General features: G+C 40.5%; 1 protein-coding gene across 1 annotated transcript in view; it reads left to right on the top strand.

Annotated features, from left to right (window-relative positions):
* The window catches only part of POLQ (DNA polymerase theta), a gene marked incomplete at its 3' end in the record, with an annotated part of 55,037 nt that overhangs the window by 5,765 nt on the left and 33,766 nt on the right, over positions 1-15,506 (top strand). Inside the window, exons 4-10 of the mRNA XM_084264767.1 lie at positions 229-385; positions 4,657-4,765; positions 7,383-7,602; positions 10,277-10,421; positions 10,521-10,667; positions 11,700-11,912; positions 15,135-15,277. Of these exons, the coding sequence (XP_084120893.1) occupies positions 229-385; positions 4,657-4,765; positions 7,383-7,602; positions 10,277-10,421; positions 10,521-10,667; positions 11,700-11,912; positions 15,135-15,277 (1,134 nt within the window). The remainder of the gene's footprint in view (positions 1-228; positions 386-4,656; positions 4,766-7,382; positions 7,603-10,276; positions 10,422-10,520; positions 10,668-11,699; positions 11,913-15,134; positions 15,278-15,506) is intronic.

Genomic DNA, 15,506 nt, shown 5'->3' on the forward strand with positions numbered 1-15,506 from the left:
CAATCTGTACTGTGTGGTTTCTGCTTTGGAAATAAAAAAAAATGACAGTGGGAGGGGAAAAAAAATGTAGCAGTAACTGGCTGAGCTCTGGCTTTAATCGGATTAGTTGGCATTACAAGTGCTAAAAATTGTGGTTGTAAGATGCAGGCTTTTATGTGATTCCAGCAGGCACTGGTCAGAATTTAGAGCTATAACCTTGGCATGACCTTCTGTATCCTTGGAAAACAGGCCCTGTTTCAGGAGGTAGATGTGAGAGTTGAAGGCTACATGGGAAGCATGTCTCCTGCTGCACGTTTCTCTGCCCTGGATGTTGCTGTCTGCACCATTGAGAAAGCCAATGGTCTAATCAACAGACTAATAGAAGAAAACAAAATGGATTCACTGGGTAAACTATGGCTTGACCTTGGTGGGGATGAGGTTTATTACATGCTCCCAGTATGTGTGAGATCATAGGATACTTTGTATTTGCTCAGTTCAGCATGTGACAGGCCATATAGTAAAACAGCAAATTTTCTTCTTCCAAAGCACCTCAGCTTTGGCTTTAGGGAGGCAGTCAGGACTATTCTATGTAGCTCAGTGGCTGGGATGAGTAGGTAGAAGCTGCAGGTTTTAGTTTGTCTGACGTGTTTGACAATCCACAGACAGTGATTAGCTGCAATAAGCAACGATTCCCATAGCTAGAAAATGTCTTCTAATTAGTGGAATTGAATTAAAGGTCTGGGATATGTTTGAATTCAAGAATGTATGTACGTTCGTTTGTTTTGGACAGAGATTGTGGCATCCCTGGTTTATCTTCACTTAGCTCAAGAAAGAGGAGAAATTGTGCTTGGTGCTTACCTGGGCCCAGATAAATGGAATGAGTGCTTACCCAGCTCCCCTGGGTAAGCAAGGTGACTTAGGAGGACTGTGACATTCATTTCTCTCTTGTCATTTTCTCAAAAGGCCTCTGTCCTTGTAGACCCTAACGTAGATGTCTGGGTCACTGTGACCCTGATGGCCACTAGAAAATGGTGGTATTTATTTAGGGTTGGGAAGAAATCTAAAACCTGAAGAAGCCCTATGCTTCCAATGCACATGTGGAGAGTTGTGTCTTCCTAGCGCAGTCAGAAGTTTGTTTCTCTCTTTGTTTCCCCACTTAGTAAAGCTGTGCCCAGTTATATTTTAAACAGTAAAATCCCTGCCATCTTCACTCTGGCCTGTAACATACCTGGTTGCTATTTTAATAAAACAAAAATTAGACCACTAGATGAGCATCAGACTGCTCTGAGACCCCCACCTATGAAACTGCTGTTCCATGTGCATCTGGTCTCATAATATTCTGCAGCATTGGATACCAGAAAAGTTTGTTTTAAACACAAGAGAGAATAAGGCAAAGTTTTTTCCAGAGTGTGAGACACGGGATAGCACATTCACACCCGGATCTATAGGGGCTGGATCACCATGCATGCTTAAGCCAGTGGGCTGGAAGAGTAGATGACTTTTGTTGCGCAGTATTTTAAGCTCATTTGAGTTAAGACTCCTACAGTCCAACCTGATTGGTGAATGTATGTCTTCATCCTTTTCCTTGGAAGAGAACTGGTGATCATCCAGTTCCTTATTTCAATACAAGGCTTAGAGTTTGGTTTTTTTTTTAATTAGGTTAGTTTGATCCTAGGTCACCACACTGTACATGCTGTACTGCCAGCATAAGGCAGAGAGTAGGGTCATGATGTCCATATTTATATTGGCTTGGGTGCCTCAGAAGAACACCTGTTATACTAAAATGTGTTGTTTAATGATACCATCTTTCAGAAACTAAAGATATGCCAAATTCTGTTGGTTGGTACCTCTATTCCACCCCTACAGTTGCAGATGGATGTACCAGAGAAGAATCATACAGTCTAACTAGCCAAGTGATTAAGATTTAAGTTTGAATATGTGCCCTTAACACCGATACCTTCTTAAAGCATGATGTTTTTCTTGCACTGTTTGAAAACATCTCTGCTGCAACCTTCTGTTTGTCTTGTCCCTCAATAGGACTGTATAGCTAAAATAAATGTAAAAATGTTGGGATTTTTTTCTTTATATGCTTATTTGAAATAATTTTTTAAAATTAAATTTGAGTTTATGTATAATCTTTAAAACAAGTTTAAAGCAAGCTTGTTTGAAACAGCAAGACTACCTTGTCTTCTAATTAATTCTAAATTTAGATCAGCTCGTAATGAGGGTGTTTTATCTTTAGAGATGAGTTATTGGGAGATGACTGTAATTTTGGCTGGATCCCACCTCAGGTTTGAGCTGTTCCTTTTTGTTGATGTCAGCCGCCTGCTGAGAGCTCACGTTTCCTTTGGAAATTGTTGAGAGAAACTCAAATTCTCTGCCTGGCAGGGCTTTCTTTGCTGTATGAAGCAGTTAAAAGCAATTTTGTGTTGCTAATTATTATATAATGTGTGTCAGTCTTGAACATTGAGGTAGATGGTACTCCCCTTGTTCAGCCTCCTGACTTTGATGTTAAAGAAGTTTTTAAGAAAGCAGATTAGGGAAGAATCTGCTGCCGTCTCAGCCTGTCAGATGGGAATGGATGTGTAATGTGCTGTTGTGATACCTAACTTGTTTTTTTCTTAATTTAAACTTGCAATTTAAAAATTGCTAGTTTAATTGTATTTTAAAAAATAATCAAATCTTCCCTGCCTGTCAGAATTTTTTAGTTTTAAACAGCATGTGGACTTGGAGCAGCTTAGTTATTCTAATGTAAACATGTATGATAGCTTTCAGGTACTTTTTAGTCTTTTTTTTTTTTTTGTTCCCCAGCAGTCTTCCAGGGGCACACCTAATTTGCAGACAGAAGGAGGAGACTGAGACTTGCCTCATTTTCAGCAGCAATTCAGTGTGATGAAATTCTGGTCCCACTTGCACGCCTGAGCTTGAGTAGAAAATACCACTGCATGCTGGAATCTGTAGTCCTCTTTGGCTGCAATCTGTTTTAAGATGAGGATAGCTTTGTGAACAGTCCTGGTTGCCTGATTACTCCTGCTGTGTTACCCCAGTGGGTACGTCCTGAGCGCTGCTTGGAGAGATAGGAGCACCCTGTGTGTTCCTGAGCGCTGCCTGAGTAGAGAAGAGCACTGTGCGTGTCTGACAGCCGGGTCTCACCAGCCTGCAGGCTGACAGGGTAGCACCACTCAGGTCTAGCGTGGGCTGGAGTATTTATTATAGCTGTGTAACAGCAGAAGGTATAGAGCAAGTGGCCCGCACAACAGATAGTGGCATCGCTTCTGCTTTGGCCTGTAGGCACCACTAGTGTTCTGCGCTGGGTTTTGGGAAGCAAAACATGCTGCTGCTTGGCACAAAGGCTGGAAAGGTAACTCGTATTAATTTTACTTTGGTAGATACCTGATTGCTCTGTCCCATCTCAACTGCTGGAAGAATTCAGGCATCTGTTGTATGGGGAAGCCTTTTCTGGTAGCTGAATCTTATTTGGTGACCAACGAATTACCATTTTTTTACAAGGAAGCACTGAAGAGAGGAAGCACAATAAGGCAGAGGAGCTGGATGGGTGGGAGTTTGTAGAAGAGGCTGATAAAGCAGTGCAGCACTCGTCTAACTTACGTGGCTTGAAAGAGAAGGGGGGGCAGAAAACAGACGGAGAGGGAAGGAACATACGTAGGAAGGAGAAAAAAGAATGAAAAATAACATTGAAATAGATAATACAAGGTCACATTTGCCATTAAACTCCTGCTATTTTAGCAGTGCCAGGAAGATGTTACATAGCTCTACCAAAGAGAGGGGGGGGAAATAATCCACAGCAGCAGAACTAATGAAGCCTGATAGAGGCTTCAGACAGAGCAGTTGTGTAAGGAGATTTTTTTTTTTTTTTAAGAAAGCCAAAGCATGGGATTCACACACAGAATCACAGAATGTTAGGGCTTGGAAGGGACCTCTGGAAATTATCTAGTCGTGTTCCCACCACCCCTGGCAGAGCAGGATCACCTAGGTTAGGTCACACAGGATCATGTCCGGTGGGTTTTGAGTATCTCCAGAGAAGGAGAGCCCACAACCTCTCTGGGCAGCCTGTGCCAGTGCTCTGCCACCCTCAGAGTGACAAAGTTTTTTCTTATGTTCACATGGAATAGTAGAGCTCATTCAGGGTTGCTTAGTGAAAAAAGATGTATTAGGAAGCAGGCTATGCCAATGTAATTACATCTCTTCTGGGTTTATTTTTTGACATTACTGTATTAGTAAAGAGGAATGTTTTCCACTAAGACAGTGATGTCATCAAAGCTTTTAACTAGCTCATTTGGATGCCGTAATACTCCTTTCCAGATACTTTGAGGCCTGGTGTTTTTTTACTTCCAGAGAGGTTACAGTACAGCTGCTGCAATACTGTTTTGCATGGTGGCCAGACTAACAACTTAACCTGTTTATTCTCATTTTTAAAAAAGCTGATTGTGTGTGTGCATGAGGTTGGGGTGGTGGCTATTATATGTCATGACATTGGTCATGATTTATCTCTCTTGGAAAAATCAGTGACAGAAGGAAGCCATATTGCTGTTGGTAAGCAGAGCTGGATTTGTGAATATAAGTTTCAGTTAATCATGTGGAATATGAAATGATTGAGGCTATCTGTTCTTAGTTTGGAGCTTTGTCAGATATAACTGTAGCGCTTCTCTTTATCAGGAGTGGTGGTTGTGGATGAGTTGCACATGCTGGGAGACTCTCATCGAGGATATCTGCTGGAACTCCTTCTGACCAAAGTTAGATACGTTACAGAGAAGGTTGCAAAACGGTGGGTAGTTCAGGATGTTTGTCTTTTAATGCTAAATTATAGATGGCTCCAAATATTTTGTTCTCTGGGTTATTGGAAATTTGGGTTAGCTCCAGGGTTTTTATGAGGTCGATGACCTAGAATATTTTGGTTATTAAGGTCTCACTGTACCACCTCTCAGGGGTCTGCTGTTGTGGTAAAAACCTCTTTTCCTATTTTTCAATCTGTGTGCTATCACGGGATTCATTCTCGCAGGAAAGGAAATAAGGCTGAAGCTTTCATTTACTTTTTTAGCCTATTTAATTTAAACAAACCTAACTTTGTATTTCTTTTAATGGCTTTGCTAGTGGACTTGCCCTGCCTAATTTTTTGGTGTTTCATGGAATGGGGTATTTATCCTACTGAAATGTTTGGGTACTGTGGAAGAGTGGGCGTTGTGTGAGCTTGACAATGGTGAATGGATCAGAAGACTTAAGAGGATGTGCCAGTAGTCCGCTTAGTTAACACTGCTCAGGGTGATCCTTGCTTTTAACATGGTAGCTGAGTGGTTGCCTATTTTCTTGCCTTTAGCACAACTGATTAGACACTGAGGAACAGATGAAATGTTTCAGAAGAGCTTTAAGGATTCAGTATCTAGATACCCAGCACCAAACTGCCCAGCTGCTTTGTACTGCGCTAACACAAAGGCAAATGCAAGAAGTGTTGATCTTCTTTAGCTTTACTGTTAGTGCTGACAGGAATCAGAATAAACTGTTCCCTTAGCACCAAAAGCCAGATTTTGCCAGTTTTCTCGCTGCTTTCTGCCTTGCAAGTCATACCAATGCTGGGCTACACACAGACTACCTACATAGTTCTGGGGGAACTGACATTTCTACATTAGCTCTCCACTGGCCAGTCTTTCCCATCCTAATTTCCAGGATCCATGAGTGTTCTGGGTGTAATCACCTGACTTTCTCATAGTCTCCCCATAAGTCGTGGAAGCCGGTATACTTCCGAGCAGCATGAGTAGCTGCAGCACAGATGCAGGTCTGCTCTCTGCTGTCTTCCCTTGCATTGAAGAAGCAGGAAGGAGAAAATATTTGTCAGGAAGCAAGGGATGGATACATCAAGAAATCTTTCTGGGAAGACTCAATACTTCAGTCTTCACCATACAGGCACTAGGGCACAGATCCTCCGTCTCTCTGTCATGGTCAGGTTGACGGTGGTTCCCTGTACCACTTACTGACATGAAGGAGGTGGCTGTTGTTTTTGTTCTGGAATCCACTTGAGGTTCCTGGAGTTGAAGACCACATTTTCTTTCAGATGTCCTTCCAAGTCTATGGTGCTTTTTGTCCTGTTAAAGGCTGATGCTTTAAACATGGTCAAACCTGACTGGTTATCAGAACGACCAGCACTCTTAAGAGCTTTTTAAGTGGTTAGGTGGATGTCGCACTGGAGTGTAAGGCTGTGTCTTTGCACCAAGAAAACGTTCTGTGATGGAGTTGCCAGCGTGGGTGCCCTTGCTTCTTCAAGAGGCTTTTGCAGACCCAGCCAAAATACTGCAGCAGATTTTTCTCCTCCCCAGTCAAAGAGTGTCTTGTGTAGCTGTAACTTTTTTAATCCTTGAAGGTCAAAAGTTCCTTTGGGGGGGAAAAGATTGAAAGTTGCTGTAGGCGGAAAAGATCTGCAAGGTAGATGGAGCTGTACTAGGAAATGCTTGAAGAGCTTGGATATGAGAGTGCCTCTCTGCATCTTCCCTCTTTCTGTCTTGTCAGTGACTGTCCTTTCTATACTCTAGCTTCTGGGTAGTCTTTTTCCTCTATCTTGCCTTTGCCAGGATTATCAGATCTAAGGAAGTTCAAACCAGTTTTTTGCTCACATTGATTTGTCAGACCTGTGGGGTTTGTTTTTTTTTTTTTATTGGGGGGTGGGTTTTTTTTTTAATGTCTCAATTTGTGGCTCAGTGCAATGCAAATGAGTAGTTTCTAAACGTAGGCTTAGCAGCATACTCTCCCCACCCCCCACCCAGCATTGTGTGGATGTAAAACCCTGAATTAAAATATACATTTGGATATCTAAATTAATGGTTTGTGTTTTCAGGTCTGTTAAGAGTCCATTACTTCTCACTGCCTTTAGTGGAAGCTGCTGTTCAGCTCTTTGAGGCTGCTTTCCTCTTTGCTGAACTAAGGGCTTTGGTTCCCAGCTCTAGGAAAACCTTCATGTGGTATTGTTTTTCTTGAAATTGAAACAAATTGAAGTGTTTTAATTAAGACATTTAAGCTTAGAAAGACTGCAGTGGAGACTGAACCATTCCTTTATTTCCATGGTTTCGTTAACAGCAAGAAAATAGTTAATTTATTTATTTGTTTTCAATTTCTCCCAATATGTAATCAGTTTATGGCTGTTGTTACCTAAAGAAGCTTAAAGTTTAGGTTCAAAATGATAAAAAGTTGAACTATCTTGTTATCAATTCGTAGCCTGATATTGTGTGTGCTAAGAGTAGAGCATGGCTTCTTTCTTTTTTCAAGATGTTTTAAAAAATAGCTTTGTACTTTAAACTCTGCAAGGAGGTAGGCTGGGTTTAGTTTTTCTGAATGCTTTTTTCCAGAACATGTTAGCCTATGTTGTTACTAACTCATTTTCTTTTAACCACTTCCAGACAGGTGGAGAAGACCAGCCCCTGTTTTGGTGGCATACAGATAGTAGGCATGAGTGCTACCCTCCCTAACTTGGGACTCCTAGCCTCCTGGTTAGATGCAGAATTGTACTGTACAGATTTTCGCCCTGTGCCCCTCAAGGAGTGGGTGAAAATTGGTAGCAACATTTATGACTCCTCCATGAATTTAGTGCGAGAATTCCAGCCCAAGCTTCAACTGAAGGTAATAAAACTGAGCAGTGGTTTGGGGTACAGCTAAAGTTAAAAAGACAGCTACTGTTATGTTTCTAATTTTTTTGTTTTACTAGATGATATTCATAGAATGTATTGGGTTAGAAGGGACCTTTAAAGGTCATCTAGTCCAGCCACTCTGCAGTAAGCAGGGACGTCTTCACTAGATCAGGTCGCTCAGAGCCCCATCAAGCCTGACCTTGAATATCTCCAGGGATGGGGCCTCCACTACCTCTCTGGGCAACCTATTCCACTGTCTCACTACCCTCATGAAGAACAGCTTCCTAATCTCTGATCTAAACATGTCCTGCTGTAGTTTAAAAACACTGCCCCTCATCCTATTGTTGCATGCCCTTGTGAGCAGTTCTTCCCCAGATTTCTTATAGGCACCTTTCAGGTATTGGATGGCTGCTATAGGGTCCCCCCGGAGCCTTCTCTTCTCCAGGCTGAACAACCCCAACTCTCTCAGCCTGTCTTCACAGGAGAAGTGCTCCAGCCCTTTGATCATTTTTGTGGCCTCTTCTGGACACTCTTCAGAGGTCCGTGTCCTTGTGTTGAGGGCTCCAAAGCTGGATGCAGTATTCCAGGTGAGGTCTCACCAGAGCAGAGGGGCAGAATCACCTCTCTCAATCTGCTGGCCATGCTTCTTTTGATGGAGCCCAGGATGCAGTTGGCCTTCTGGGCTGCAGATGCACACTAGTGGCTCATGTCCAGCTTTTCATTCACAAGTACTCCCAACTCCTGTTCCTCAGAGCTGCGTTCAAGCTCATCATCTCCTAACCTGTATGGATAATGGGGATTGTCCTGACCCAGGTGCAAGACACTGCACTTGGCTTTGCTGAGCATCCTGAGGTTCACCTGGGCCCACTTCTCCAGCCTGTCCAGGTCACTCTTCATTGTTCATGTCATAGACTGTATGCTCAAACTAAGGACTTTTTTTTTTTTCTTTGTCTTCTACTTAAACAAAAAAAAAAAAACCCAACTCACGCTCATGAAGTTATTGAAATTTTTTTAAACTGACTTGAAGACAAAGTTGACTTTGATGATCTTGTCTCCAAGCATTTGACAGGTATAAAGAGTTTGATTCTCCCCTTACCCACCACCCTCTCCTGTGTCCTGGAATTTACTTCACTTTCGTAAATGAACGTAAATATTTCCTGGTTAGGCCAAGGAATTTTCATTAATCATTGGCAGAATATATTTGCATTAAAATCTGTTATTGGACGTGCTTATGCTGAACTACTTAAATGATCTAAATTTAAGATGTCCATCCTGATTCTTCTGAATCTACTTTCTCTATTTAGTCCTTTTGCACACTTGACAAGGGTATGAAAAGTTAAGGGTAGCATACTATAACAATTTGGAAGAAGCAAATGGGTAGAAATGGGAAGTTTGTAGTTCCTACTTGTTGGTTCCTTTTCTGTGAAGTATTTGAGGAGTGAATTCTCTCCCCAGTCCTTTCAACTGCTCTGTGTAAGACAGGCATAGCAGCTGGACAATATGGGCTGAATGCCAGCAATATTTTGGAATGTTTTGCACCCAGTTCTTACTGTGTGCAAACATTCTGTTGTCAGCAGCTGGCAAAGCAAAGCAAAGGGATCCTAGAGACAGAGGAGATGGTTTTGTGTGGTCATATTGAGAAGGTGATGTAGCATGTCTTTTTCTGGGTGCTTTTTGAAATAATCACTTTGGATCGGTACTAAAATGAGAGAAAGAACTAAACCAGACTTATGACTCAGCAGTTTAAGGGAGCTGGCTGATTTTGTAAGACCAAGTGGTCCTCTTGGGCTTGAAATCTATCACTGGACCTTCAGACTTATATGTTCTGTGCCTCAGCCAACCAAGAAAAGGAATCTGATGACCTCACAACCTTTGCTGAATTTGTCTGAATCCGTTCTGAGCTTTTGATGTGTATATGCAGTTTCTGCCATTCCTGTCCTGTTTTCATTTGCATTTCAGTGCTTTTTATTTCTTTCTGTATGCCTACCTTTTTTCTCTTCCTCCTTTGGCCTGCTGGCTGGAAGGGAATTTGCCTTAACCAAGCAAAACTGATCAGTTGCAGGGACTCTCTTAGAATCTTAAAACCAAAAAGGCAAGCTGTGAACAGTGGGGTTTCGCATGCACATCCATATAACGATCTATAAAGGTCTTTCACTGTGCTCTGAGCACTTCCAGTCTTTGGTCAGCAATGCTTGCTGGTTGCATCTTACTAGGAATGCTTGGACTACTACATCTCATGCTTTCAGTTCGGACATCCTAGCTGGTAAGTCTTCTTCCTTAGTTACTGCAGGACGGGTGTTTTCCCTCAAGGGTCTTCCTAGATCTTCTCCACTACTGTTAGCTGTGACATGGAGGTTGCAGTGATATTTTCTTTTTGTGCACTGTGTAGCTTTCATTCAGAAACTGCATTATGAAAGCAAGACGTAAAACCTTAGGTTTATTCACAGGTAGGTCTAGGGCTGTCCACAGCAACGTGGTCATACTGGCCCTCCTAAAGCAAGACAGAAACTAAGGTAACAGCGCTTCATCTTATTTGTTCCCTCTTCTTTCTGATGTGAAGTAGAAGACACACAAATGTGACACAGAAGTGTGACACAGACGAGTGGCAGCATTTACAAACCCTATTCAGTGTTAATGTGTATTGAAAATATTTTGTCTCAACTCAGGGAGATGAAGATCATGTTGTGAGCCTGTGTTACGAGACTGTTTGTGACGGCCATTCAGTCCTGCTTTTCTGCCCATCCAAGAACTGGTGTGAGAAGCTGGCAGACATCATTGCCAGGGAATTCTACAGTTTGCAATGGGCTGAAAGTAAGAGAAAAATAGTTAGTAGGAGACTGTAATATACACAGTGCTTTTTATGTAAATCAATGTTAGTAGAAACTATATATATATATTTTTTTCCTCAAGGTTCTGCAAAAAACTCAGCCCTTTCCCCAGTTGTCGTGGATAGAGAAGGGATTGATGAGGTTCTGGATCAGCTAAAGCGTTCTGTCTCAGGCCTGGATTCTGTGCTCCAACGTACTTTGCCATGGGGAGTGGCATTTCATCATGCAGGTATTCCCAGTCTTGATTTTGAATTCTGTAATGATGTAGTCATATGGGTCTGTTTTGCTGTAGTTACCAGAAATTTACTTTTTGAAGTTGCTTTATGAAGCCATCTGCAGCTTATAACCAAATTAACATGCTTTGAGGATCTCACAGTTAGAGGTAAACTTGAAATTCTTTTATTGTGGCCAAAGACTTTAATTAACTAACTGTATGATAAATCATCTCTGTGTTATGTTGTATAACAGCAACTTTTAAAATGCAACTTAAATTTTTTTTTGTGAAATGCCTGAACAATTAGCTGATTTGCAGCACAAGCATTTTCAAGTTGTCCCTAAAGCTGCCAGAGTATTTCAGAGCAATTTTTCTTAGTGGAATACTGAAGTAGATGAGTAAATAGGAGTAGTACAACATGAACACTTCTGGCTAGATCTTTTCTTTCATGCTTAAGTAGGTAATAGTGTATGTCACCTGTTAGTCTACTGAGAGAAAGGACTGATTCTGGAAGAGAGAACAGTAGCTATGGCCTTGAATATGTAGGGGGAATAATTCCAAATGCTTATAGAGTGTGAATTTCTTTCTCAAGAATAATATTGGCCTGAAGCCCTCAAGGAAATGTAGAAAGATACATTCTAGACTTGTAACCTAGAGTAGAAATACTGAAGGAGAACAGGGTCAGGCCAGCGAAGGACTAAATCCTAGCTCCCTCCTGTGTTTGTTATATCCAGTTTTCTTTCTTTATATATTTATTTATGTGCAGTGCTTGAAGGTGCATAGTAAATAGTTGTTCATCTTGCTACAGTGTGTACAAGCCACTTAGAAAAGCTAGGTTATAGCTGTCAAATTTATAGTGAAAACTTAATTGTGAAATTTTGCTTCCCTTACGGTTTGAAAGAAGTTAACTGTGAGGTGGCACTGTGAGTCTAGTTCCTACCACTGAAAGGCGAGTGGTCATTAACTTGGTTGTTCTTCCCCTTGCTTGACAATAATGTTATTAGCTCTTAAGCTCTACCAGGTTTGCTGAAAGTCATCTCTCCTCAGGTCTGACTTTTGATGAACGGGACATAATTGAAGGAGCCTTTCGCCAGGGCTTGATTAGAGTCTTAGCAGCAACCTCCACGCTCTCCTCTGGAGTGAATTTGCCTGCACGCCGAGTAATTATACGGACTCCCATGTTTGGTGGCAAACTGCTGGACGTTCTCACTTACAAGCAGATGGCTGGAAGGGCTGGCAGGAAAGGAGTAGACACAGAGGGTAAGCAGAGGCTTTATTAACATTCTCTAAGAGCGATGCTAACCTGATTAAATCCAGGGCAGTGCTTCACAATTAGTGACTAATCATGATGAATTCCTTTGATATTCAGTATGATTAACTTAATCAAGATGAATTTGTTTGGTATTAATGGAGTAAAAATCATTATTCCCAGGGGATTCTTTTCACTGCATGACTCTTACTTTGGTATTTACATGTCAGTTGCTTCAGGAACAGGCTATTTTCTCCTTTGCATTCTTGTTAACTTTTAAGGCTGTGCTGTTCCTTTGCCTTAGTTGTGTGATCCATGGTCAGTTTACAGTAAATTTACAGTAAAATCTCATTGGACAGGCCTAAAATGTAAGAAATGCATTTAAAGTCTACGATAGTTTGGTGAACTTCTTCTGTTGTCTGAAGTTCTGATTTGGATTTGAACTTCCACTAAACTTAACCATAACTTTTATAGATCTTGAAAGTAGTAATGTGATGTACAGAGGAACATGAACAGTTCATAGATAATATGGTATCTTCGTGCATACTGTGTCACTGATGGGTGGTCAACAAAATAATCCTGCTGGTTATTTAATTTGCAATGGAAATGTATCTTCATGGATGGTATTTGGGAAAAAAATTGTTACACAGGTATAACCACAGTAGAAAACAAGAAGTTCAACAGGAGCAGGAAGTGGGATTTGCCCTACTGATGGTTTGACGGGTGCTTGCAGCAACCCTGTGTAAGCAGACTGTTCTTACATTTAACTTTCTATTTTTGCTGGAGTAGCATAGCAACAGAGCATTTTGCGACCTATATCTCTGTGAGCTATCCCTACGTGTTAAAGAAAAGGGCAGCTGCATGCTGTATTTTGAAATTTTCCAGACTTTGTCATTTGAGTGTAGCTGGCAGGTGTAAAATTACACTATTCCTTGAAGTCTCCTTTTTTTTTTTTCCCCTTCAAGTTGCAATAATTAGTACCCTTTTTTGACAGTTCTGATGTGACTGTGTTTTGCACAGTAAGCAGTTGGTTTTATGCTGATGAGCTTCATGAATGTACCATTTTTTTCCACTCCGCAGAGTCTTTTGGATGAGAACACAAAGCTACATTACCAGCTGCTACACTTTCACAGAGTAGGGAGACTGGAGGACAGCAGCTTCAGCTGGAAAAATGCCTTATGTGGATATGAAATTCAGCTGACAGATACGAGATAAACGTTGTTGAGTTGATTTCCTCCTACCCTCTTGACATTGTAGTTTTGGATTGTCTTAGGTTCTGATTTAATTTTTTTTTCTGATTTGATGGGAATTAAAAAAAAATCTTAGAAAATTAAATTTGATTATTTTTGCATTCATCAAAACTGTCATGTTCCCAAGGTGAAATAGATAAAGCTGTTTGATGTCGCTGAACAAAACCTAGAAATATAACAGGGTCATTTTTGCTTTTAATGGATTTTTATGCCTACATAGCCGGAGTCCTCTGGTCTTCATCTAGTCTAATGCCAACCTAGACTTCCCCTCTCATCTGAAATGTTCAATAAGGGATCTTAGAACAGCTTAGGTCCTTTTTTCTTTTCTTTTTTTTTTACTGTTTACTAAGTTGCAATTACTGAATACTGTCTCAGTTCTCAGTGGCAACTTGGGAAAGGGTTTCCCCTATGTCTTGTATAACTGACAGATAATGTAGAGCCAAATAAATTCCCATCTTTGGTTAGATTTATCACATTGAAGAGTCAAAGTTTTATGAGAAAATCGTAGGTCACATCAGAACTCAAAGATAAAATGAGAGAACCTTCTTTATTACTAAAATCAAAACAAGCTTTGCTTTCACAAAATGCTTACAGGCAGTTTATCTTCTGTACTCTCAGCTCTGGCAAATGTACATGGTCAACAGATGTCAAAAGTTTCATCTGACAGGATAAAAAATTCCCAAAGACAAATCCTATGAGAATGTCTTTCATCCTGCAATTAAACCATAACATCATTTTAAAGCTATATTTGGTTACTTTCCTACACTGCATTTGAAGTATTTCTTCTGTTCATTAAATTTAAATGCAGTTATGTTTTCATTCCCTCTGGATTTTCTAATTATTGTAGCATTATCGCTTCTATGGTTTTATCATAAATTAGCGTTCCTAGGACCCTACTAAGATACCCAGCACCAGTTACCTTGGTGTCCAGTCTATGTGCATCTAAATCTTTACAAGTTATCATAAACCATATATGATATTTATTGTACAGCTAATCCAAATCTAGTGCTCTCTTCTTGGTCAAAGGCAAGCTTGTCCTATCCATAATTCATTTATCCTGTGCCAATTGGCAAAGCTTCTAACTAGCTGGATCTCCCAGGGACTTGGTTTCTCTGTAATGTCATTGTTGAAAAAAATCTCCTTTATGTGACTACTGCATTTGCCATGGATAGTCTGTACTATTATCTCATTTAAGGAACTGGCCCATTATTTTTGGTTTTCTTTTCATGGCTCTGGGACCTTATATGTCTCCCACAGCATTTCTGTAGTTAGGGATCAAGGTAACAGTGTCTGATAGAGAATCTTAAGGTAAAGTATATTTAGATGTACTTTCAGTGCTAACCATTCAGGAAACATAAGATCTTATGTGTCTATGGGTGTGTGCATATATGGAAGTTCAGAGAGTGAATAGTTACTTAGGATAATAACTTTGGATTTCTGAATTACTTTGTTATCCGTGTTACTTCATTTCAGAAGTGAAAGCTGGTTGACTTACACAGAGTTGAAGTGCTGTGCAGCTTTTACATTTTCTTCTTGCTTTTGAGAATCTTTTCAGTTTAGTAATATAGAGCAGAAGAAAAATGGATATTGCTGTATGTTATAGTTCCAGTCAATTCAAGAACAAGAAGCAAGCAGATGCACAGGCTATGGAACCTCCTTAGCTGATTTGGCAAGACCCTGACCAGCTTAATGTAACTTTGAAGTTTGCTCTGCTTTTAGTTCTTAAGTATTATGCATCTGTGGAGTTCTTACATAGCAATGGATAGACACTGTTCAAAGATGCAAAGTTTTTTTCTCTTCTTTTTTTTGATTTTTTTCCCCCAGCTTGTTCAGAAATGCCTACAGTTTTCCATTGCAGTATGTCCATACAAACTGTATGTTGCTATTACAGTGCTAAGGTGCAATATAAGGTCATTAAATTTATTTGTTTATTTGTAATTGCAAGGGTTTTGTAATTTTGTTTGTTTGTTTCTGTTCCTATAGGTGAAAGCATTTTGGTTTGCAAGCCCTCAGAAAGATCAAAAGGAACTTCTCTACTTCAGGGATCTCTCAAACCTGTTTGCAGTTGTTTGCATAGAAGAGAAGGGGAAGGTGTTGCTTCTAGTATGAAAAGAGCCATACTTGAGGTACAGGTTGTGTGGAAAGGGATTAGAATTGTTATTGCAGTCCCGTAATTGTGGGATGGTTTCTTTTGTGACACCATTAAATGTTTTCTGTGCACTTTCTTTTTCTTCTGTTTCCTCCCCTATCAACCCAAACTGCTTCAGAAGAAAATTAGTTGGGTCTGCCAGCTTGCTGTCAGTGCTCTGCATTTTGTTTGGTATCCTTCACTCTCTGCTTGCTGCAGATTAGGAT

This window comes from Gallinula chloropus (genome assembly GCF_964237585.1).
Source record: "Gallinula chloropus genome assembly, chromosome: 1".
NCBI lineage: Eukaryota > Metazoa > Chordata > Aves > Gruiformes > Rallidae > Gallinula > Gallinula chloropus.